The sequence below is a fragment of the Oncorhynchus mykiss genome, chromosome 1, assembly GCF_013265735.2.
Source record: "Oncorhynchus mykiss isolate Arlee chromosome 1, USDA_OmykA_1.1, whole genome shotgun sequence".
Classification (NCBI taxonomy): Eukaryota; Metazoa; Chordata; class Actinopteri; order Salmoniformes; family Salmonidae; genus Oncorhynchus; species Oncorhynchus mykiss.
Window position 1 is genome coordinate 22,333,838 of NC_048565.1, and position 25,258 is coordinate 22,359,095.

The window sequence follows — 25,258 nt, forward strand, 5'->3', positions numbered from 1 at the left end:
CACCATCATCTGCGCAACATCATCTGCTCATCTATCACTCCAGTGTTAATCTGCAAAATTTGAATTACTTTGCTACTATGGCCTATTTATTGCCATACCTCTTCATGCCATTTGCACACACTGTATATAGACCTTCTTTTTTGTGTTATTGACTGTACTCTTGTTTATACCATGTAACTCTGTGTTGTTTGTCGCACTGCGTTGCTTTATCTTCACCCGGTCGCAGTTGTAAATGAGTACTTGTCCTCTACTAGCTTAACTGGTGAAATAAAGGTGAAATAAATAAATACAAATAAGGTCTGTTAAGACTGGGGGCCAATCTGCTAGGTCATTTGGTAGAGAAGCAACTGTGCTATAAAGGTCTGAGCTAGAGGTCGACCGATTATTAGAGGTCGACCGATACCGATTATTGGAGGACAAATAGCCGATACCGATTAATCGGCCAATTTTTTAAATTATTTATTTATTTATAATAATGACAATAAGTTGGTCTTCACACAGTTCGCAACGAGCCAGAAGGCCCAAACTGCTGCATATAGCCTGACTCTGTTGCACAGAACGCAAGAGCTGTGACACAATTTCCCTAGTTAAAAGAAATTCATGTTAGCAGGCAATATTAACTAAATATGCAGTTTAAAAATATATACTTGTGTATTGATTTTAAGAAAGGCGTTGATGTTTATGGTTAGGTACACATTGGTGCAACGACTGTGCTTTTTTCTCGAATGCGCTTGTTAAATAACCGTTTGGTGAAGTAGGCTGTGATTCAATAATCAATTAACAGGCACCGCATTGATTATATGCAATACAGGAGAAGCTAAATAAACTAGTAATATCATCAACCATGTGTAGTTAACTAGTGATTATGTTAAGATTGATTGTTTTTATAAGATACGTTTAATGCTAGCTAGCACCTTACCTTGGCTCCTTGCTGCACCCGCATAACAGGTAGTCAGCCTGCCACGCAGTCTCCTCGTGGAGTGCAATGTAATCGGCCGTGATCGGTGTCCAAAAATGCCAATTACCGATTGTTATGAAAACTTGAAATCGGCCCTAATTAATCGGCCATTCCGATTAATCGGTCGACCTCTAGTCTGAGCTGCTTGTATCTGATGCTGGCTGTACACCTCTGGTTGTGCTGGTACTGGCTGAGGCTGCCTGTACTTCACCTGACTCTGTGTTATTATTTTCTGTAGCCAGCTGTACTGGGTCTATGTTAGTACTTGCTGAACCTGCCAGTACTGCGTCTGTTAGTACTGGCTGAGGCTGGATGTGGATCAACTGAGTCTGTGCTTGTACTGGCTGATGATCCAGCATCTCCTCTACTGACAAACTGTAAATTATAGATACTATTATTAATTTTATCAGCTGCATCAGGCCCATCAGGCTCCCTCAGATTTCCTTTTATATATTTTCAAATATAAAATACTATTTATACTATGGCTTGGCTGAATACTTGACGGTTGTTATTTTCTGAGAGATGTGCATCCGTATTCCAGGCTAATCAACATTTTTAATGCAATATATAAATCAATAGTCATTGGCAATCCATTTCTTTCCACCTTGCATTAATCCAGAGTTGTAACTAAATTGTGACTGAGAGACTAGATAACCATTGTCTTGTTTTAAAATGATGTGCGCCTATGAGGAGTGCCATCACGCCCATATATTGTCTGGACTGGTCCCCACAGAGTTTGCTGCTGGAAAGCACGAGTTTCACCAGTAGCACAAATAGAATGCAAAGGGCAAGTTTATTAGGGATTTTCATACACTGGGATTTTCATACACTCCATCTTCAGAGTGGCCTCCTCTCAACTCTTCGCCTCCTGCTCCCTCAGAGCAGCCTCCAGGCTTTGCTGTAGCGCTGCAGCTCTCTGCTGATTTAGGGTCACCTCCCCTCTCATCTCATCTACCGCCTCCTCTGCTGATGGAGGTGACACCTCACCTCAGTGCCTCCTTGGCCTCCCTCTCCTGGAGGACTGTGGCCTGCACCTCCTGTAGCAGTCCCTTCTGTAGGTAGTTGTCAGCCTCTGTCTGCTTCAGAAAAACCTACTGGGTTTGGGGCGAGAGACTGTTGCACCTGCCGCTATACTGGCCTGGGCGGCTGTCAGCTGGCTGAGTTCAGCTCACATGAGAGCGTTCTGCTGACGCCGTTCTTCCAGCAGCTCCCGCTGCATAGCCTGCTGTGCTATGTTTGCCTCCACCATTTGTCTCACCAATGCTTCCATTGTGCTCTGTGTTTTTTTAGTTATTGAACTTGGTTTGGTTTGCCTGCTTTCTCCACCATATGTAGCAGGATCAAGGGTGTGGGGTTTCCACGTCACCAAGTTCAATAGCAAAACAGGCACCAGTAGCACAAATAGAATGCACATGGGAAGTTTATTAGGGATTTTCATACACTGGGGAAGAGGGGGAAATGCACCAATCACCCCACAGTCCACAAGCTGTTCTCGTTGTCCGTTCCGTTTCCCAGGGGTAATCCTCACACTCAGGTCTTCATCCAATCCGGTCCGGTACACAAGGGGCTCGCAGCTCTGGCTCTCGCAGCTCTGACTCTCGCAGCTCTGACTCCTCATACCTTGCTTGGTTCGCTCCTTCTCTGCCCTGTTGTGCAGGCTGCTTCCTCCTTTATCCCCAAGCAATCCCTGGCTTAACGAATCCTAGTCTTGCCTCGTTGGGGCAGGAAGTCCATATAAAGCTTGGGGGTGGAGCCAGCTACCTGCAAGATATCTCTCCTCAATTACCACCCCCCCTCACCTCTCCCTGCCATCTGCCACAACATGGTCACGCGCGATGCAGTTATCTTTTCAGAGCTGCAGTTTATAAACACCGTTGCCCGTTGTCGTTTATCAAACGTAATAAATAGTTGTATTTCACTCTCACTTTTGACAGGCACAAAGTCACAGAACACAGCCCTGGAAGTGTGTTGCAAGCAAGCAAGACACAGACAGACCAAGAGATGCACTGCCCTGTTAGGTTAGCAAGAAAGATAGACTAGAGAGAGATGAACTGCAAGCTAGCACATCAACTTAATGTTACTGTTATTTTCCGACATCAAACTTGGAGAGGAGAGAACACAAGTTTACCTGATTGCTGTTCCCGCAATTCACTCACATGGTGTTTTTTTTCCTCTTTTCGTGACCAGAAGGACAGTTCCGCTTCATCCTCTCATCCAAGTTGTAAACATTGACACCCGCTTTGACACGAGGCGGAGGCAGGGCCCTTGCGTAGTGAGCGTATAGGCCCGCCCAGCTCCACTACAGCCTATTGCATGGAGCATTGCCAGATAACATACAGTAGGCTAACTCATATTATGTTAATTGGAAATACATTTTCTTCATATCATAATGTTTCTTTAGACCTGATTAAAATAAATAACGTATTTATTGTGATGGTGTGTATTCAATTTATTAGACTATTTTATTAGACTTTTAAATGTAGATGTTCCAAAGGCCCCCATCAGCGACTTGTGTGTGTGGAACCCTGAAGATGCTAAACATGTTTATGTTAATTAACGGTCAATTACCATGAGACCGGTAGCCTTTTGCATGACAATAACTGTGACAAAATGTCTTGAGCGCCACAGCCCTACATCAAAAAGATGAGCAACTTTATTAGTCTATTCACTATTTAGCTGCTAGAATGAATTGAGATGTAACGCTTCATAGGCCACCCATCTCTACATCGTAGTGCCAGATCATGTTCAATGAAGACCATTGCTTAAAAAAAACAATGTTTAGTTGTCACATACAACGGAGAGGTGGAGTAAAATGTGGTGTTTTACAGGGTCAGCCTTGTAGTACGGTGCCCCTGGACCAAGTTAGGGTTAAGTGCCTTGCTCAAGGACACATCAACAGATTATTCCCCTTGTCAGCTCAGTTATTTGAACCAGCAACCTTTTGGTTACTGGCCCAATGCTCTAACCACTAAGCTTTCTGATCCATTGAGCAGCCATCACCCCTTTTTCCTAATCGCTCTCTGTGTGTGTGTTCTCCTCCTCGGCAGGTTCAACATGCCCCATGATGACAACCCCAAATGCAGGGAGGCAGGCATAAAGCACCAGTATCACGTCATGGCGCCCACCCTCAACTACGACACTAGTCCCTGGTCATGGTCAAAGTGCAGCCGCAAGTACATCACTGAGTTTCTGGAGTAGGTACCTCGTCCCTTTTTCTGTAATGTAAGAATACTCTTCCAGACACTGTAATTGTCCTAATGTACACATTTTCACAAACATACAGATTGTTATACAAATAAATATATCATGTTTTTTAGAGATACATTAATCACTGTAATACAACATTCTAATATCTTCCTTTTTATAGAAAAAGCAAGACAAATAAATAACACAAGCAAAAAGTGTTTGTATTCTTGGGACATAATCTGGTAAGCAAACTCTGCTACCTTCTCCAAAAGGGAGAATGTAGAGCAGGCTTGTGTAAACTGTCTCCACTGTGTTTTTCCCTGGTGTGAGACAGTATTTCCTGTTTGAAGCAGGGGTCTTCCTAGAGTGACCTGAGCGATTGATCCTCCCCTGCTCCTCTGTCTCTGCAATCAGGCAGAACCAGCTCTTGAGATGCTGGACAAACAGTCATTTAGTCAGTGGCGTGCTTTCTCCGCAAAAACGGTAACGCGGGGCAGCGGCTCATTCAGCGGGCTCCACAGCCAAGCGGTGGCCACCAACCTCTTCTGAAGGGCTTCCATTTAAGATGGGAAATGTCAGTTATAATTAGATTTTCTCTGGACATGACCCTTTGATCTCTCCTCCCGCTTTGTTGATTGTGAGCAGCCACAAAAGGCCTCCTTGTTGATGAGTTGCATCTTGAGAAGTAAGCGGTCTCTCCCGGGCGAATGCCTCCTATTGAGGCTGTAAGGTTACAGGCCTGTCCCGCTGCTGTACTACACAGTTTCCTACCAGCGGATGAATCCATCCATCCAGCTTTGAGTGGTTGGGTTGGAAAATTAGAAACACAAGAAAAATAATACTCCTATTAATTTTTTACTGCAGAATATTTCTGCTCATGTGTCAGCTGTGTTAGAAAAGCTGAGTGTTCAGTTACTCGATGTGTGAGTGGAAGGTAAATGTCAGTGGCTGTGAGCGAGACGTTCCATGCTGCATGAAGAGGATGGCTGATTTGTTTAACAGTGGGAATATTTATAAACAGTTCTGTGTGGCTGTGGACAGGAGCGTAGGGTTTAGTGTGAAGGAGTCTCAGAGGTGGGAAAGGCAGGCCGCTGAGAGCGAGGCCCACTGCTTTCGAAGTCTGCATGACTTCAACAAACGGCACCTCCACTGTCCACTTAGCTTACCTGGTCCACTTAGCTTACCTGGTCCACTTAGCTTACCTGGTCAAGTACATCACTGTTTTGATTACCAATTGTTCTTTCAAAGCACTCTAATGCACAACACTCTCCTGTCAACTTAAATATAGAGGGACCCACTAACTCTCAACCCCTCTCCTGGAGCCATCCTCCCTCGTTCTCATTTCTGTGTCTGTGTAATATGGTGAACTCCCATTGGCTGCACACCTGAGAGCTGAGTGAAAAATGTCTTTGGTGTTCTTGGTGTTTTTGTGTGTAGGCCGTGATATAGACACCATTCATTCTCCTCCTGGCAGTCCTCCAACCGGTTTAAGCCATTAAACCTATATAAAGATAAAATGCAAATCTCTCTGTGTTGCCACCCACTAATTGATGTGTATACTTGTGTTGATACTACGTAATCATTAGTACCGGCAAAGCCTATAATTTTACATTCCGATGCCAGGTGCCCACGTTGGGAATTATCCTAACCACACAAACATCAGATGTCTTGCTATCCTGAACAGTTCCATTTAAAAACGTTTTTCTTACGTTTTGGTAAAAAAATATATCTTTATGTCCTCAATTAATTCAAGATGCATTATCTGTGAAAATAAACTTTTTATAACTACTTATTTTCTAGTTATTTGCTGTGTTAGAATGGTAATGGTTGCAGTATATCTTCCTATGAAAAGGGTCATCACTACAGTGCTGTTTGTATTTAGTTTATTACAACTGTGCAACAGGGATGTGCTATATCATTCAATACCCTGCGTCGGTCATAAAATCTGATATATGAGCAACTTCATAGCAGCTACCATCTCACGGGAAACACAGTCTGCCTTTATGGAACTCATTATGGAGTAGCTTCTTATGACAAACACTGAGAGATAACTATAAGTTATTTGCTAAATAAACTCACTTTAAAGAAGCCTCCCAATGGTTGCCAGGTGTAGAACCCCTGTTGGTGCCATAGGGGAGTCGCATCGCCTGTCTCGGGCTCCTCTGTTTTGCCAAAAAAACTGCATGCCTAATAAAAAATTGCTGCTCTTTTCCCCCATATCCATCCTGTTTTTAATCATAGGCCCATAGGGTTTCTCATTAGACGATGACAACCTGGTGAAAGATGCTTCAATATGGGGCATCATCTCTTCTCCTCCTTCTGGTCTCTGACAGACAAGCAGACCACTATCTTATAGCTTCAATATGGGGCATCTCTCCCTCTCTCTTCTTCTCATTTCCCTGAAGAACTGACTTACCTCATCGTAGCTTTCATCATTTGTCTCTTCCCAATGTTAGACAAACTCATTCCACCAAGCACGTGTAGACTTTTTGGGATACAAAACAAAGGGTTTCCTTTCAGTCGGTCACTCTGTGTAACATTTTATGGGGAGTCAACGACCAATCATATTCACCTGAAAACTGAAATCACGCCCAACGGACCAATAGATTCCGATGCGACCTCGGAAGCCCTGCTTTCCTGGCTATAATTCCCGGGCTCTTCAGCTCGCCTGAAGGAAGAACATGTCACACAATTTAGCTTTTCAAGTGCACGAAGACTATGAAATTTGGCTCTGACTTAGGTGTCAGTAGGGAGAGAGTAATCATCCCCCTAGATGTTGTGAGTTTTGGGACTTGGTATCGGTTTTTGTGTTTTCTAAAAGCTACCACTTTCTGCTCTGCTTGTGTAGCTAATGCTTCCTTCCTTGGGAAGGATTTGTGTTTGCTAAAAAAAAACTAACTTTCTGCTCTGCTTGTGTAGCTCTCACGCCCTGGCCTTAGTATTTTAAATTCAAATTTATTTATATAGCCCTTTGTACATCAGCTGATATCTCAAAGTGCTGTACAGAAACCCAGCCTAAAACCCCAAACAGCAAGCAATGCAAGTGTAGAAGCACGGTGGCTAGGAAAAACTCCCTAGAAAGGCCAAAACCTAGGAAGAAACCTAGAGAGGAACCAGGCTATGTGGGGTGGCCAGTCCTCTTCTGGCTGTGCCGGGTGGAGATTATAACAGAACATGGCCAAGATGTTCAAATGTTCATAAATGACCAGCATGGTCCAATAATAATAAGGCAGAACAGTTGAAACTGGAGCAGCAGCACGGCCAGGTGGACTGGGGACAGCAAGGAGTCATCATGTCAGGTAGTCCTGATGCATGGACCTAGGGCTCAGGTCCTCCGAGAGAGAGAAAGAAAGAGAGAAAGAGAGAATTAGAGAGAGCACACTTAAATTCACACAGGACACCGAATAGGACAGGAGAAGTACTCCAGATATAACGTTCGGTTTTTCACTTTACGTTTATTGTTTTTGAAATTGTTCGTTATCATCTTAATTAAAGATGTATAAAGATAACCACGCTGCATTTTGGTCCTCTGCTCTTTCGACAGAGGAAAACCGTAACAGTAGCCAGTGCTTCTTTAAGTAAGATGGCCAGTGGAGTAAGTTCAAAAAGGAACATTCGACCCTGCCCTAAGGCATGTGGTTTCACAATGAAAGTTAAAGATACTCACCAGTGCTGTCCTGTTTTCCTGGGTTCAGGAGACTTTGGCTCGGACCACTAGTAGTGTTGGTCAGAGTTGATAGGGGTGTCATCCCAGCTGAGTGAGGCTCTTTCTGTTTTTTCTGGCATTGTTCAGGGTTCAGATTGCAGGGTTGATAAACTATCCCTGGTTGGCTCTGGAGGGTTTTCAGAGTGTGAATCGGATGGCATCATTCCGGGAAAGCCTAAATCCCAGGCTTTGGATTTGGCGTGTGAAGTGAACCATTGGTGGTAAATGCGCTTTTGATGGAGCTGTGTCGTAGGGTGGCAGATCACCTGGGGTGTATTGCCATCTTTAGCAGAGTTCCTCCAACTTTGGGGGAAGGTATTTACCTCCTGTCCCTGCAGCGGTGGGACAGGAGGTAAAATATTTAAAGAGTTCGCCAAAGAGCTAAAGGCGACCTGTGGTTCCCCTCATTCAGTCCGGTTATGGCGAGTTCATGAGTGTAGAGAGTATGGAGGAGGCGGGGCTCTTTTGCACACTGCTGATGGATGGAAAACTGGCGAGTTAACTCAAGAGGCTAACAAGGGGGCTAATCCGAGCACGGTGTTTCTGAATTAAGTGACGGTTCTTGGTTCATGTCCATAGATCTGAAGGATGCATGTATTCATGTGGCTACAAATCCTCCCCACAGAAAGCTTCTGAGGTTTCATTTCGAGGGTGTGTTCTATGAGTTTCTAGTCCTGCCCTTTTGGGCTCTCCCTATCGCTCCACACCTTTTCTATGTTGGTGGAGGTGGCTTTGGCACTGGTGCCGTGCCAGGGGATCAGAGTATTGGCGTATCTGGATGATTGGCTGGTCGTAACAAGAGAGTCGAGAGAACAGGTGGATCTCCACACTGCCACGCTGGTTTCCTATATTCAGACTCTGGGGTTCATAGGGAATCACAAGAAAAGGTGTTTGATTCCACAGGGTGATCACAACAGACGCATCCTTACTGAGAAAACACTAATTGTCATCTGTTATTTTCAATGAGGGATGCATGCTCTCTGTTGGGAATGGATGCTTTGGCGTCTCAGTGGCCTTGGACCGTGGTCTATGCATTTTCTCCGGTGGACCTGATTCAGGCCATCGTTGAGAGTCCGTCAGGAGTGTATGTTGATTCTGGTGGCTCCCCGTTGGCCCAGACAACCCTGGTTCACAGAGATCATCTGCCTGTTGGGCGAGGACCCGTGGAGGGTTCTGTGTAGTCGGGATATATTGTCCTGGTCGCACAGAGTTGGCACCCATGAATGTGATTACGACTATACAGTTGTTGCATGCACCCTCTTCGAGAGAGTTGTATACAAAAAAGTGGCGCTAGTTTGAGGGTTTGTGTCAGGTTAAAGGAGTTTCTCTTGTTCCGAGCTCTTTGGTGGACATTTTGATCTTCTTTGATGAGCTTTTTGAGCAGGGCCTTTCTTTTTCTGCATTGAAAGTTTGTGGCAGCCATCTCTGCGCCTCATGTAGGAATTGATGGCTCTACCCCGGGGCCTCATCCTCTGGTGGTGCAGTTCCTGAAAGGTGTGCGTCAGCTCAGACCAATGTCAAAGCCTATGGCACCGAAACAGAACCTGTCTTTGGTCCTGGATGCTCTGTGAGAATCTGTTTGAACCACTGGAGTCTGTGGACCTGAAGGTCCTTTCCTATAAAACTGCCCTGGTCATGGCCTTGGTGTTGGCTAAGTGCGTTGGGGAGCTCTACGCATTATCAACACATCCTTCCTGTTTGGAGTTCGCACCTGGCGACTCCAAAGTGATGTTACCTTCTAATGCAGTTTTGCTCCCAAGGTTATGCCTACGTGAAATCAAATTGTATTTGTCACATGCTTCACATGCCACATGTCACATGCTTCCAGTGAAATGCTTACTTACAAGCCCATAACCAACAATGCAGTTTTAAGAAAATACTTTTAAAAAGTAAGAGATAAGAAAAACAAATGTTAAAAGAGCAGCAGTAAATAACAATAGCGGGGCTATATACAGGGGGTACCAGTACAGAGTCAATGTGTAGGTGTACCTGTGTCGAGGTAATTGAGGTAATATGTACATGTAGGTAGAGTTATTAAAGTGACTATGCATAGATAATAACAGAGTAGCATCATGGTTCCAGAGGGGGAGCAATGCAAATAGCAAAAAATGTTCAGGAGTTTTATGGCTTGGGGGTAGAAGCTATTTAGGAGCCTCTTGGATCTGGACTTGGCGCTCCGGTACCGCTTGCCTTGCGGTAGCAGAGAGAGCAGTCTATGACTAGGGTGGCTGAATTCTTTGACCATTTTTATGGTCTTCCTCTGACACCGCCTGGTATAGAGGCCCTGGATGGCAGGAAGCTTGGCCTCGGTGATGTACTGGGCCGTATGCACTACCCTCTGTAGTGCCTTGCGGTCGGAGGCCGAGCAGTTGCCATACCAGGCAGTGATGCAACCCGTCAGGATGCTCTCTATGGTGCAGCTGTAGAATATTTTCAGTCTCCTGAGGGGGAATAGGTTTTGTCGTGCCCTCTTCATGACTGTCTTGGTGTGCTTGGACCATGTTAGTCTGTTGGTGATGTTGACGCCAAGGAACTTGACGCTCTCAACCTGTTCCACTGCAGCGCCGTCGATGAGAATGGGGGCGTGCTCGATCCTCCTTTTCCTGTAGTCCACAACCATCTCCTTTGTCTTGATCACGTTGAGGGAGATGTTGTTGTTCTTGCACCACACGGTCAGGTCTCTTACCTCATCCCTATAGGCTGTCTCATTGTTGTCGGTGATTAGGCCTACCACTGTTGTGTCATCAGCAAACTTAATGATGGTGTTGGAGTCGTTGCCTGGCCGTGCAGTGTACAGGGAGTACAGGAGGGGACTGAGCACGCACCTTGGGGGGGCCCGTGTTGAGGATGGATGGTGGATGTGTTGTTACCTACCCTTACCAACTGGGGGCGGCCCGTCAGGAAGTCCAGGATCTAGTTGTAGAGGGAGGTGTTTAGTCCCATGGTCCTTAGCTTAGTGATGAGCTTTGAGGGCGCTATGGTGTTGGACACTGAGCAATAGTAAATGAATAGCATTTTCACACAGGTGTTCCTTTTGTCCATGTGTGAAAGGGCAGTGTGGAGTGCAATCGAGATTGCATCTTCTGTGGATCTGTTGGGGCAGTATGCAAATTGGAGTGGGTCTGGGGTTTCTGGGATAATGGTGTTGATGTGAGCCATGACCAGCCTTTCAAAGCATTTCATGGCTACAGACGTGAGCGCAACGGGTTGGTAGTCATTTAGGCAGGTTACCTTAGTGTTCTTGGGCACCGGGACTATGGTGGTCTGCTTGAAACATGTTGGAATTACAGATTCAGACAGGGAGAGGTTAGAAAAAATGTCAGTTAAGACACTTGCCAGTTGGTCAGTGCACGCTCGGAGTGCACATCCTGGTAATCCGTCTGGCCCTGCGACCTTGTGAATTTTGACCTGTTAAAGGTCTTACTCAAATCAGCTGCGGAGAGCGTTATCACAAAATCATCCGGAACAGCTGATGCTCTCATGCGTGTTCCAGTGTTACTTGCCTCGAAGCGGGCATGAAGTTAATTAGCTCATCTGGTGGGCTCATATCACTGGGCAGCTCTTGGCTGTGCTTCCCTTTGTAGTCTGTAATAGTTTGCATGCCTTGCCACATCCGACGAGCGTCGGAGCCGGTGTAGTATGATTTGATCTTAGTCCGGTATTGACGCTTTGCTTGTTTGATGGTTCGTCGTAGAGCATAGCGGGATTTCTTATAAGCATCCGGGTTAGAGTCCTGCTCCTTGAAAGTGGCAGCTCTACCCTTTAGCTCAGTGCAAATGTTGCCTGTAATCCATGGCTTCTGGTTGGGGTATGTACGTACAGTCACTGTGGGTACGACGTCATCGATGCACTTATTGATGAAGCCAGTGACTGATGTGGTGTACTCCTCAATACCATCAGAAGAATCCCAGAACATATCCAGTCTGTGCTAGCAAAACAGTCCTGTGGCTTAGCATCTGTGTCATCTGACCACTACCTTATTGAGCGAGTCACTGGTACTTCCTGCTTTAGTTTTTGCTTGTAAGCAGGAATCAGGTGGATAGAGTTATGGTCAGATTTGCCAAATGGAGGGCGAGGAAGAGCTTTGTATGCGTCTCTGTGTGTGGAGTAAAGGTGGTCCAGAGTTTTTTTTCTTCTGGTTGCACATTTAGCATGAGGTAAAACAGATGTAAGTTTCCCTGCATTAATGTCCCTGGCCACTAGGAGCGCCGCCTCTGGATGAGCATTTTCTTGTTTGTTTATGCAGCTCGTTGAGTGCCGTCTTAGTGCCAACATCGGTTTGTGAGGGTAAATAGACAGCTATGAAAAATATAGACGAAAACTCTCTTGTTAAATAGTGTGGTCTACATCTTATCTTGAGATACTCTACCTCAGGCGAGCAAAACCTGTTATTTTCAAATAGACACAAACCGCCCCTCTTGTTTTATCGAAGGCAGCTGTTCTATTTTGCCGATGGACCGAAAACTCCACCAGTTGTATGTTATCCACGTCGTCGTTCAGCCACGACTCGGTGAAACATAAGATATTACAGTTTATAATGTCCCATTAGTAGTATAGTCTTCAAATCAAATGTATTTATATAACCCTTCGTACATCAGCTGATATCTCAAAGTGCTGTACAGAAACCCAGCCTAAAACCCCAAACAGCAAGCAATGCAGGTGTAGAGGCATGGTGGCTAGGAAAACTCCCTAGAAAGGCCAAAACCTAGGAAGAAACCTAGAGAGGAACCAGGCTATGTGGGGTGACCAGTCCTCTTCTGGCTGTGCCGGGTGGATATTATAACAGAACATGGCCAAGATGTTCAAATGTTCATAAATGACCAGCATGGTCGAATAATAATAAGGCAGAACAGTTGAAACTGGAGCAGCAGCACGGTCAGGTGGACTGGGGACAACAAGGAGTCATCATGTCAGGTAGTCCTGAGGCATGGTCCTTTGGGCTCAGGTCCTCCGAGAGAGAGAAAGAAAGAGAGAAAGAGAGAATTAAATTCACACAGGACACCGCATAGGACAGGAGAAGTACTCCAGATATAACAAACTGACCCTAGCCCCCCGGCACATAAACTACTGCAGCATAAATACTGGAGGCTGAGACAGGAGGGGTCAGGAGACACTGTGGCCCCATCCGATGACACCCCCGGACAGGGCCAAACAGGAAGGATATAACCCCACCCACTTTGCCAAAGCACAGCCCCCACACCACTAGAGGGATATCTTCAACCACCAACTTACTATCCTGAGACAAGGCCGAGTATAGCCCACAAAGATCTCTGCCACGGCACAACCCAAGGGGGGGCGCCAACCCAGACAGGAAGATAAAATCAGTAACTCAACCCACTCAAGTGACGCACCCCTCCTAGGTACGGTATGAAAGTGCCCTAGTAAGCCAGTGAATCAGCCCCTGTAATAGGGTTAGAGGCAGAGAATCCCAGTGGAAAGAGGGGAACCGGCCAGGCAGAGGCAGCAAGGGCGGTTCGTTGCTCCAGAGCCTTTCCGTTCACCTTCACACTCCTGGGCCAGACTACACTCAATCATATGACCCACTGAAGAGATGAGTCTTCAGTAAAGACTTAAAGGTTGAGACCGAGTTTGCGTCTCTCACATGGGTAGGCAGACCATTCCATAAAAATAGAGCTCTATAGGAGAAAGCCCTGCCTCCAGCTGTTTGCTTAGAAATTCTAGGGACAATTAGGAGGCCTGCGTCTTGTGACCGTAGCGTACGTGTAGGTATGTACGGCAGGACCAAATCAGAGAGACAGGTAGGAGCAAGCCCATGTAATGCTTTGTAGGTTAGCAGTAAAACCTTGAAATCAGCCCTTGCCTTGACAGGAAGCCAGTGTAGGGAGGCTAGCACTGGAGTAATATGATAATTTTTTGGGGTTCTAGTCGGGATTCTAGCAGCCGTATTTAGCACTAACTGAAGTTTATTTAATGCTTTATCCGGGTAGCCGGAAAGTAGAGCATTGCAGTAGTCTAACCTAGAAGTGACAAAAGCATGGATTAATTTTTCTGCATCATTTTTGGACAGAAAGTTTCTGATTTTTGCAATGCTACGTAGATGGAAAAAAGCTGTCCTTGAAACAGTCTTGATATGTTCTTCAAAAGAGAGATCAGGGTCCAGAGTAACGCCGAGGTCCTTCACAGTTTTATTTGAGACGACTGTACAACCATCAAGATTAATTGTCAGATTCAACAGAAGATCTCTTTGTTTCTTGGGACCTAGAACAAGCATCTCTGTTTTGTCCGAGTTTAAAAGTAGAAAATACAGTCTTGACGTGCAATCATTGGATGACAAAATGGATGAGCTCTGTTTTTATTTAAAAAAAGATAACTTTATTTAACCTACCTGGTTATATAAAGGTGAAAAAAAAACGAATCCGTTTTGTTATCCAATGATTGCACGTTGGCTAATAGGACTGATGGTAGAGGGAGATTACTCACTCGCCGTCGGATCCTTTCAAGGCACCCAGACCTACGTTGCAGATTTCTCTGTTTTTTCTTCATGCGAATAACAAAGATTTGGGCCTTGTCGGGTGTCTGAAGTAAACTATACATCCGACTCGTTAAAGAAAAAAAATCTTTGTCCAGTACGAGGTGTGTAATCACTGTCCTGATATCCAGAAGCTCTTTTCGGTCATAAGAGACGGTGGCAGAAACATTGTGTACAAAATAAGTTACAAATAACGCAAAAAAAACACACACAATAGCACAATTGGTTAGGAGCCCGCAAAACGGCAGCCATCTCAATCCTGCACCATCTTCAAAATCCTCTGCTTTGTGCACAGAGAAATGTATTTTGAATTAACATGTGGTTGGGATAGCTTTGTGTCTGCATGTAAATGCAGCTTTATTCCGTCTGTAAGATGCCTGGCTCCAGTTTCATAGTGACAGCATTAACTAATATTAGGTCTCAGTGAGGGGAAGTGTTGTCAATTTCACTGTTACGTAACATCAGACCAGACCACCCACATGGGACAAAAAATGTTTACATTTGACTATCATCAGTCCTGGATGGTGACACGGAGATGTTTATTTTGTGATTATGAATAACAAAGATGACATTATCCTGACTACTCTGTTGTATTGTATGAATCTTGACTGATGAAGCACTTTGCGTTATGCAGCTTTTATGTGTGCTTATTTACTGGTTGTGTGTGTGTGTGTGTGTGTGTGTGTGTGTGTGTGTGTGTGTGTGTGTGTGTGTGTGTGTGTGTGTGTGTGTGTGTGTGTGTGTGTGTGTGTGTGTGTGTGTGTGTGTGTGTGTGTGTCCATACATGCAAATTTATGTGTGTATGTGTTACCTTTCAGCACAGGGTACGGAGAGTGCCTGTTGGACGAGCCAGTGAGCAGGACGTACGAGCTACCTAACCACCTCCCTGGTCAGATCTACAATGCCAACCGACAGTGTGAGCTCATGTTTGGTCCCGGATCCATGGTCTGCCCTTACATGGTGAGCCAGGTTTCATTCCTCACAACCAGGTGTCTCGTAAGGGATGTCCCGATTGGCACCCTATTCCCTATATAGTGCACTACATAAGGAATAGGGTGTCATTTGGGACGTAAACTCAGTCACTATCTCCAAAAAAGTGTCCTTGAACCAAACCCCCTATGGATAATGATGTCATATGCTTCTGAGGTTCTAATGTGTCTTGTCTATGATAAGGCACTTGTGTTGAGATGATGAAGTCATATGTTTATACAGTATAGACAACACTGTACTATACCCCCCTTCCCCAGTCATTGTTTTTAATGAGTTGTCTGTATGACACACAGCTTTTGTGGTTTTATGAGACAATTAGCTTTGTTCAGGGTTTAATAGGCTGCTGTGAAGGAAGCTGCTTTCCCTTCGAACAGAGCATAAGTCCTCATGTTGAACATGCTTTAAGACTTTATGCCCTCTCTGGTCTGGTTGGAGACTTCTGGAATACTGTGTGGCTAATCTATAGTGATAGTAACAGCTGCCCAAGGAGCTGTAAAAGTTACTGTCTGGTGTTCTAGAGGCTGAACTGTACATAAAGCCTGTTATACATCTCACAGTACTTACTACTGAGCAGCACAATAGAGCCTCCTGTCTGCCTTTCAATATTAGGGATTTGTAGTTTGGGGTGAAACAGTTCAATTATTCTCCCGCAGTGGGATTTTTGTAAAAGTTGTATTGTAACAGAGTTTAACGCTCCCTTCCTCTCTCTGTCTCTCTGCCTCTCTCCCGCATGTCTCTTTCTTCCCTCTCTCGCTGTCTCTTTCCACACAGAAACAGTGCAAGAGGCTTTGGTGTACGAGTGCTGAGGGGGGTCATAAAGGGTGTCGGACACAGCACATGCCCTTGGCTGATGGGACAGACTGTGGACATGGAATGGTATGACAGAATGCTGTATTTCTTCCATTGAAGTGTAAATTGATGGTACAATGACAAACACAGTGTATTATCTACTGTAGTAGATGCTCTTACAATAAATCCACTGTTGATGTTTTGCCTTTCCATTATCAATGAGCACATTTCAAACCAAATGTTACACTCTGTATGAAATGGATCATGATATTCTCCTTGTCTGGAACTGACAGTAGTTCTCATGTTGAGTAGGGACTGTTTGTCCTCTTTCTTCACTACAGATGTAGGATCTTAATATGAAATGTGAATTATTATGTGCATTATAATTAATGAACATTTTTGCAGGGGTTGTAGGGCTGGGCTTTATGGCCTAAAAATCATATCGCAATTTTTTCAAACTAAGCTTTGTTGCAAGAATAAAGGTCAATGCACTGCATTTGCAACAGTAGCGAGTAATCAAATGAATTCAAGGCTTGTAAAATTATACCTACAGTAGGCTAAATATAGCTTTTATTGGCCATCAAGTATTTTTATGAAAATGCTATTTTTGTTACAAATTTAACCAGAACCATGCACAATGCACATCCAGGAATAATGACCAACTTCTGGTAACAGGAAATATAGACAATTAACACAGGTCTCATAAACAATCTCTCAAACACAAGCCCACCTGCTCGTGAGTAGCCAGCTATTCTTTACATATAAAGTCTAGCAAACTTGGATCTATTTTCTACAAGGTAGAACAGTTGAATTGTTATAAATACAGCCTTCTGTCCGTCTCCAACTGTTTGAACAACATGGCCTTTTCCCTTTGTGTAGGTTTTGAAATCTAGTGGCCTACCTGGATAAGAATATGCTTATTTCTCAGAATGAGAACGAGTTGCCAATTCCTTATTTAAAGGCATAGTTGTATGCTCATTGCACATTTATAGACCACAGACAGCTAGCACATAACAGTCTGGCTAAAATGCAGCAATGATTATTGATGCAGTCTGAATCCCTCTGTGAATTATTGGATGTCTATGCAGTCAGTATAAATTACTTTTATTGGCCACAGTTAGTCCTATTGTAGCTGCTCATGGAAATGTGGTCAGGTTTTATCCCCAGTGAATAACCTGAAGCATGAGCATTAGCGTTAGCCATGTTCTGAGGCCCAACCATCATCAAACCTCATGTTCTCACCTCCTTGGGATGCTATGCTGATTGGCACTGTTGCGGCGGGGTAGGTGTTGGGTGCATAGTGACAGGCACTGAGTATGTGGCTGAGCGAAAGAGGTGTGAGATGGGGCTGGGGGAGAGAGAGGGGTTAGACAGGGCTGGAGGAATGAGTGGTGAAATGGGGCTGGGGAGAAGAGAGGGGTTAGATGGGGTTAGTGGAAAGAGGGATAAGATGGGGCTGGGGGATAGAGGGAGAGAGGGGGAGAAGTAGATGTGAAGGCCGGGACTTTGAAAGGAGATGCCGTCAGTCGTTCACAGTTGAGTCACCTTATTGTGAACCTGTGACCCTAAAACCTCTTTACAAGGCGGGTGAGTGGGTCAGTTGTCAGGCCGTAACAGAGTCCAAGGCTGAGACACGCAGGGCCACGCTTCCTCTCCCTCCACTCTGCTCTGCTCAGCTCACACAATAGACCTCACATCAATGATTCCAAAAAGGAGGAGTTGGGGGAGGAGGAGGAAAAGGAGGGAGAGGTGGGCTACGAGTATTTGTTTGCATGTGGTGGTGGTGATGGGGTGAGGAGTAGGGGACCCTCCCCCAGGACTCTTTCCAGAACAAAAAAAAACCAGTGTGTGCCCATGTAAGCCCAATATGTTCCATAATGTCTCTGCATTTGTTCCCTGTTCCATCCTGCTTGGATTAGGCTTGGATTACTAGACATCAATAAAGATAATTTAACTAGGGATGACTAACATCTTAATCCAACGAAAACAGCTTCAATATAATGTAACTGTCGTGGGATAGCAACTCTAAATACCTCTGTCTCATTAACTGTGTTGGATTGTGGGAGACCATCTTGAGAGGACACTGTAGTTTGGTCATGCCTGATTGTTTGCCATGACGACCACTATTCAGTATTCAGACCCCTTGACTTTTTCCACATTGTGTTATATTACAGCCTTATTCTAAAATGTATTACATCGTTTTTTCCCCCTCATCAAATGACAACACAATACCCCATAATGACAAAGCAAAAACAGGTTATTAGACATTTTTGCAAATGTATAAAAACATGTTTTTTTTTAAATATCACATTTACATAAGTATTCTGACCCTTAATTCAGTACTTTCTTGAAGCACCTTTGGCAGTGATCACAGCCTCGTCTTCTTGGGTATGACGCTACAAGCTTGGCACACCTGTATTTAGAGAGTTTCTCCCATTCCTCTCTGCAGATACTCTCAACAAGGTCTGTCAGCACTGCTGAACAGCTATTTTTAGGTCTCTCCAGAGATGTTCGATAGGGTTCAAGTCCAGGCTCTGGCTTGGCCACTCAAGGACATTCAGAGACTAGTCCCGAAGCCACTCCTGCGTTGTATTGGCTGTGTGCTTAGGGTCGTTTTCCTGTTGGAAGGTGAACTTTCACCCCAGTCTGAGGTCCTGAGCACCCTGGAGCAGGTTTTCATCAAGGATCTCACTTTACTTTGCTTCGTTCATCTTTCCCTCGATCCTGACTGTTCTCCCAGTCCCTGCTGCTGAAAAATATCCCCACAGCATGATGCTGCCACCACCATGCTTCACCGTATGGATGGTACCAGGTTTTCTCCAGACGTGATGCTTGGCATTCAGGCCAAATAGGCCAAATACTTCAATCTTAAATTTTGTTTCCAGGTGACTATCTCATGAAGCTGGTTGAGAGAATGCCAAGAGTGTGCAAAGCTGTCATCAAGACAAAGGGTGGCTTCTTTGAAGAATCTCAAATATAAAATATATTCACTTATATATATTATACACTTATATATATATATATCACTTTTTTGGTCACAACATGATTCCATATGTGTTATTTCATAGTTTTATGTCTTCACTATTATTCTACAATGTAGAAAATAGAGAAAAACCCCTGGATGAGTAGGTGTGTCCTAAGGCCTCTCTCTCTCTGTGTCTCTTTCACTGACTCATCCTTCTCACCTTACCCTCTCCTGGTCTTTCATACCATACATCCTGTACTCTCTTTCTGTACTCTCCCTCTCTCTCTCTCTCTCTCTCTCCTCCCTCTCTCTTTCTTTCCAAACACTGTCTCTTTTTCTCCCTCTTCCTCTCTTGCTCCCCCTCTCTCGCACTATGCTCTTTATCGCTACCTCCCCTCTCTCTCTCTCTCTCTCTCTCTCTCTCTCTCTCACTATGCTCTTTATAGCTACCTCCCCTCCCTCTCTCTCTCACTATGCTCTTTATAGCCCCCTCCCTCTCTCTCTCACTATGCTCTTAATAGCTACCTCCCCTCCCTTCCTCTCTCACTCTGCTCTCTGTGTGCGGCAGACCCTCTCTTCTTGCGGGGAGCTGCAGTAATACGGTCATGTGACCCTCAGCGGTGCCTCTGTCATCTGGCCCAGTGGGTCATGTGCTAACGAGGGCATCCCATCACTTGTTGTCTATAAATACTGCCACCGCCCTCCTCCTACTCGCATCTTCTTTGAAAGGGCCCTGCCTGTGTAGCTCTGGGGCCAACTAACACGGTCAATCAGGGCCTGTCAGCCCAAAGGCAGCCCTGCCTCCAGCCTGGCCCTGCCTGAATCTACAGGCCCTCTTTTTGACGAAAACAGCCTGTCCTCCCTCTCTGCTTCTCTTATCACCAGGGCAGGCAGCTTCACAACAGCTTGGTGGGTGGCCCAACTTGAATGAAGCAAATGTGCTGTTGTTGTTGCCCACCAATTATTAAGCACCCTGCCCAGTGTTTAGGTCTGAGTGTGTGGTTGAAGGAAAGCTCTGTTGAAATTTCTTTTGTGTGATTTGTTCTGTGTGGTGTGATGGATGGAACTATCAATTGCGTTCATTTTGAAGACCATCAATTCTCCAGAGTTCTCCATTTTAGTTGAACTATAAAGTTTCCTGACTTATTTTCGTAAGGTTGTTTTGAATGACTTGTGTCAGTGAAAAGCTAGAGAGGAAGTCCTGGTTTTATTATTCCAGTCAGAACATTCCTCATAACTACATTCTGCTCTCCTCTTGTTTCAGCCAATTAGAGAGATAGTGAAGTCTTGAAAAGCAGAGCCAGGCTGAGGCAGAATAGAATGAGTTGGCTGAGACGGTGAACGTTGGCTGAGGTGGCGAGTGTTGGCTTGGGCCCCTTGCAGCGATACAGACTAGTGTCGTACGATGCTGACTGTGAGCTGAGGCTCTGGAATCTCTGACTCGTATCAATGTCACTCTCTGCTAATCTCTGGGATGTTTCCACTTTCCATCACCACAGACCTGTTGCTTTGGCTGAACAAGTGGATTATTGTTTTGCTAGCTCTCGCTGACATATAATTTCTCTGTGTAATATTGTACAATAGTGATGGTAGCTTTCGGCGACTCAGGATGGATTTAATTTTGATTAGGTAGCAGGAGGTTGCTACGTGACAAATTGGAACGATAAAATACTAAGATCTTCACAATGGGAGGTTTTTTAAGCATGCTCTATAATACATCATAACATTTCTTCCTAGCTAACTTTCTGATTTTAATCAACATATTAAGACAATTTAATACCTGAACATCACTATCTGCAATGATCATTATAAAGCAAATATAAGTAATAATCCGGAGAGGCAGATATCTACCTAAAGAGGAGGAGGTAGCCTAGTTTGACTCAAGGTTGAAGATACCCAGGTTAGGATCTTAATAATTCCATGAGGAAGCTTTTGAAAATAAACCAATTAGAATCCTGTTGTCTTAACCTTTGTTATCTTTAACCTAGGATTGAATCTGTCTATGTGAAATGAGAGAGGAATAAACACCAAAGGTAAAAGTATCTGAAGTACAGGTGAATGGAACAGCTTACCGGCCAAACCACTAATTCAAACTAATGATAACCTTCCACTGCTGAGTAGAGAGGATCGTGTGAGGGGTTGAGGGGGTGGCTCTCAACTTGTGGTTGCATCACCCCTGTAAGCCCCTCTCTCACCTCTTAGAACACGAGGAAGAACACCGTGTCCCATGATGTTTCACATTTCACTGAAAATAAGTTGATTTTTAAACCATATGCATACCCCAAATATAAAACCACTATAGCATACACCATCTAACTCAACCTTTGCTCCTAACCTTAAAGATGGGGTGAAACAGTGCCACTGTCCGCCCCGTGGCCTTGTAATTGTTTTTGTTTTGTTGAAGAAGCAGAGCTGGAGAGCGTTGCGCATCATGATTATTATTTTTTTTATTCCGTACAAGTATGCTGCTGTTCCATCGCTCATAAAATGATGTCACAAATTCTACAGCACAAAGTCAGTCATGTCTGAGGTCTAAAAATAATACTGACTCGATAATCCATGCCTTCTGGGAATGTTATAAAGTCCAAAAGTTATGGGCGGAGTAAGAAAAATGTCTGTCAGAAGTATTACAATGTAAATTTACTTTTAATCCGTCTGTCTGCATATTTCAAGACATGGCATATGAGGGTGCAGTGCGATACCCGATGGGTTGGGTGATACTTCTCGTCATTCATCAAAAAGAATTATACTTAAAAAATGGAAATTAACCTTAAAAAATGGAAATTAACCTATCTTCCATCATTGACTCAATGGGAAGGTCAAATTGAAAGTGCGTGGCCTACAGAGAGAAACAAAATAGTGCAGTTTGAGGCCATGTGGCGGATTGAATGTGTCCGTAAACACGCCAGCCAGCTGGTCTGCGCATGCTCTGAGTACGCGGCTAGGGATGCCGTCTGGGCCGACAGTCTTGCGAGGGTTAACACGTTTAAATGTTTTATTCACGTTGGCTGCAGTGAAGGAGAGGCCACAGGTTTTGGTTGCGGGCCATGTCGGTGGCACTGTATTGTCCTCAAAGCGAGCAAAGAAGTTGTTTAGTTTGTCAACAAGCAAGACATCGGGGTCCGTGACGGGGCTTGTTTTCTTTTTGTAGTCCGTGATTGACTTTAGACCCTGCCACATACCTCTCGTGTCTGAGCTGTTGAATTGCAACTCTACTTTGTCTCTATGCTGACGCTTAGCTTGTTTGATTGCCTTGCGGAGGGAATAGCTACACTGTTTGTATTCGGTCATATTTCCAGTCGCCTTGCCCTGATTAAAAGCAGGTGTTTGTGCTTTCAGTTTTGCGCGAATGCTGCCATCAATCCACGGTTTCTGGTTGTGGAAGGTCTTAATTGTCGCCGTGAGTACAACATCACGATGCACTTGCTAATAAACTCTCTCACCGAATCAGAGTATACATCATTGTTGTTGTTCGACGCTATCCGGAACATATCCCAGTCCACGTGAATGCTTCAATCTTGAAGCGTGGAATCAGTTTGGTCGGACCAGCGTTGAACAGACCTGAGCATGGGCGTTTTCTGTTTTAGTTTCTGTCTATAGGCTGGGAGCAACAAAATGGAGCCGTGGTCAGATTTGCCGAAAGGAGGGCGAGGGAGGGCTTTGTATGCGTCGCAGAAGTTAGAGTAACAATGATCCAGAATTTTCGCACATTAGATATGCTGATCAAATTTAGGGAGCCTTGTAAATGCTGCCTCAGGATATGTGGTTTCCAGTTTACATATTGTCCAATGAAGTTCTTTCAGGGCCGTCGAGGTGTCTGCTTGGGGGGGGGGGGGTGTACACGACTGTGATTATAATCGAAGAGGATTCTCTTGGTAGATAATGCAGTCGGCATTTGATTGAAAGGAATTCTAGGTCTGGTGAACAAAAGGACTTGTATGTTCCTGTATGTTGTTATGATCACACCACGACTCGTTAATCATAAGGCATACACCCCCGCCATTCTTCTTACCAGAGAGATGTTTGTTTCTGTCGGCGCAATGCGGGAAGATACCAGTTGACTGTATCGACTCGGATAACGTATCCCGAGTGAGCCATGTTTCCGTGAAACAGAGAATGTTACAATCTCTGATGTCTTTCTGGAAGGCAACCCTTGCTCGGGCTCGGATTTCGTCTACCTTTGTTGTCAAAAGACTGGACATTGGCTAGTAGTATACTCGGGAGCGGTGTGCGATTTGCCCGTCTACGGAGCCTGACCAGAAGACCCCACCGTCTGACCCTTCTGCGGCGCCGTTGTTTTGGGTCGCCTGCTGGGATCCGATCCATTGTCCTGGGTGGTGGACCAAACAGAGGATCCGCTTCGGGAAAGTCGTATTCCTGGTCGCAATGTTGGTAAGCTGACGTTGCTCTTATATCCAATAGTTCCTCCCGGCTGTATGTAATAAGACTTAAGATTGCCTAGGATAACAGTGTAAGAAATAATATATATAAAAAAAATACTGCATAGTTTCCTAAGAACGCGATGTGAGGTGGCCATCTCTGTACATTGGTACCATTTGAAAGGAAAAACTTTTACGTTTGTGAATATGTGAAAGGAATGGAGGAGAATATAATTCATTAGATCTGGTAAAAGATAATACAAAGAAAAAAGCAACTGTTTTTTTGTATTTTTTTGTACTATGATCTCTAAAATGCAAGAGAAAGGTCATAATGTATTATTCCAGCTGTTTAGATATTGGCTACTAGATGGCAGCAGTGTTTGTGCAAAAAAAATTGACTGATCCAATGAACCTTTGCATTTCTGTTAATTTTTTTTATCAAGACTGCCCAAATGTGCCTAATTTGTTTATTAATAACTTTTCATGTTCAAAATTGTGCACGCTCCTCAAACAATAGATTGGTATTATTTCACTATAATAGCTACTGTAAATTGGACAGTACAGTTTGATTAACAAGAATTTAAGCTTTCTGCCAATATCAGATATGTCTATGTCCTGGGAATCGTTCTTACTACATTAGCCTACATTAGCTCAACCGTCCACCAATCCTGAAGAAGTTTTAAGCAACAACATGTGTGTGTGTGGTGTGAAAATGACAAATTGAAGCAACAGTTGGGCAATTTTATCTCACAAAGCCTTCAAATGCCTTAGGCATGGCCCCAGATGCTGCAGCGAACCCCCCCCCCCCCCCCCCCCCCCCTACATACACACACTCACCACACACCCCACACACATGGCTGATTTAATCTTTCTGTTTTTTTTAAACCCACATAATCTTTTCAAGTAAAAACAAAAACATATTAAACATCAAGTGCCTGCAGTGAGGGGAATGCCTTAAAGGCTTACAGGGGCTTTGGTCCTATCTGACAGCCAACCCCTTGTGTTTGACATTTGCTCAGGTCTCACCGCCCAGCAGCACCGCAGCAGTCGTCCCCTGTCCCATACAATCCTCTAACAGGGGGGTGGTGGAGGGCACCAGGGGGATATTCTATGTGTGTGTGAGGGGGGGTATTTGGTGTTCAGTATTTTCTCAACCCAAAGGCCTGGCTCAACACCGTGTGTTCATGGCCCCGGGCTGTTTACACCTTCCTGACATCATGTACAGGCCTTATACTCCATCATTGCTCTTTAGAGTATATTATACTAGCCCTGGACAGGGAAACCATGCCAGATTAGAGATGTGTGTGTCTGTGTGCGCGCGCGCGCGTGTGTGTCTGCGGTATGGAACGGATATCCACAGGTATTCACCCCAGGTCATGGCTTAGCTCAGGGCACATTAATGCTTAGGCACACACGGGGACACCTCAATCTCACCTCAATCTCATGGTAGCATCTCATGATGATATCCAAAACCAAAGAAGGTGGGAGTAACAGAGAGGATCCTTTTTCTCAGCCACAGGTGAAGGATATTTTAAACAAACAAAAAGGGTTCTATAAGCAGTTGTTACAACAACAAGAAAATAGATTCAAGAGCTTTGTCCAAATAATGATGGACTCAGCTAACAAAAAAATGGACGATCTGACCAGAGGTCCAGGACCTTAAGAACAGTTTGCAGTTCTCCCAAGGAGAGGTGGATGTCTTGAGACATGCAGCAATATGACAACAAACTGTCCACGCGTGACGACATCAGCACTGTCTGTGAATCATTATTAACAATGACTGGGAAAGCTGACT

General features: G+C 44.6%; 1 protein-coding gene across 1 annotated transcript in view; it reads left to right on the forward strand.

Moving 5' to 3' along the window:
- LOC110532091 (A disintegrin and metalloproteinase with thrombospondin motifs 20) overlaps nucleotides 1-25,258 on the forward strand; it is a 141,194-nt gene that overhangs the window by 52,749 nt on the left and 63,187 nt on the right. The window contains exons 9-11 of the mRNA XM_036970373.1: nucleotides 4,006-4,152; nucleotides 15,159-15,300; nucleotides 16,102-16,206. Coding sequence (XP_036826268.1) covers nucleotides 4,006-4,152; nucleotides 15,159-15,300; nucleotides 16,102-16,206 — 394 coding nt within the window. The remainder of the gene's footprint in view (nucleotides 1-4,005; nucleotides 4,153-15,158; nucleotides 15,301-16,101; nucleotides 16,207-25,258) is intronic.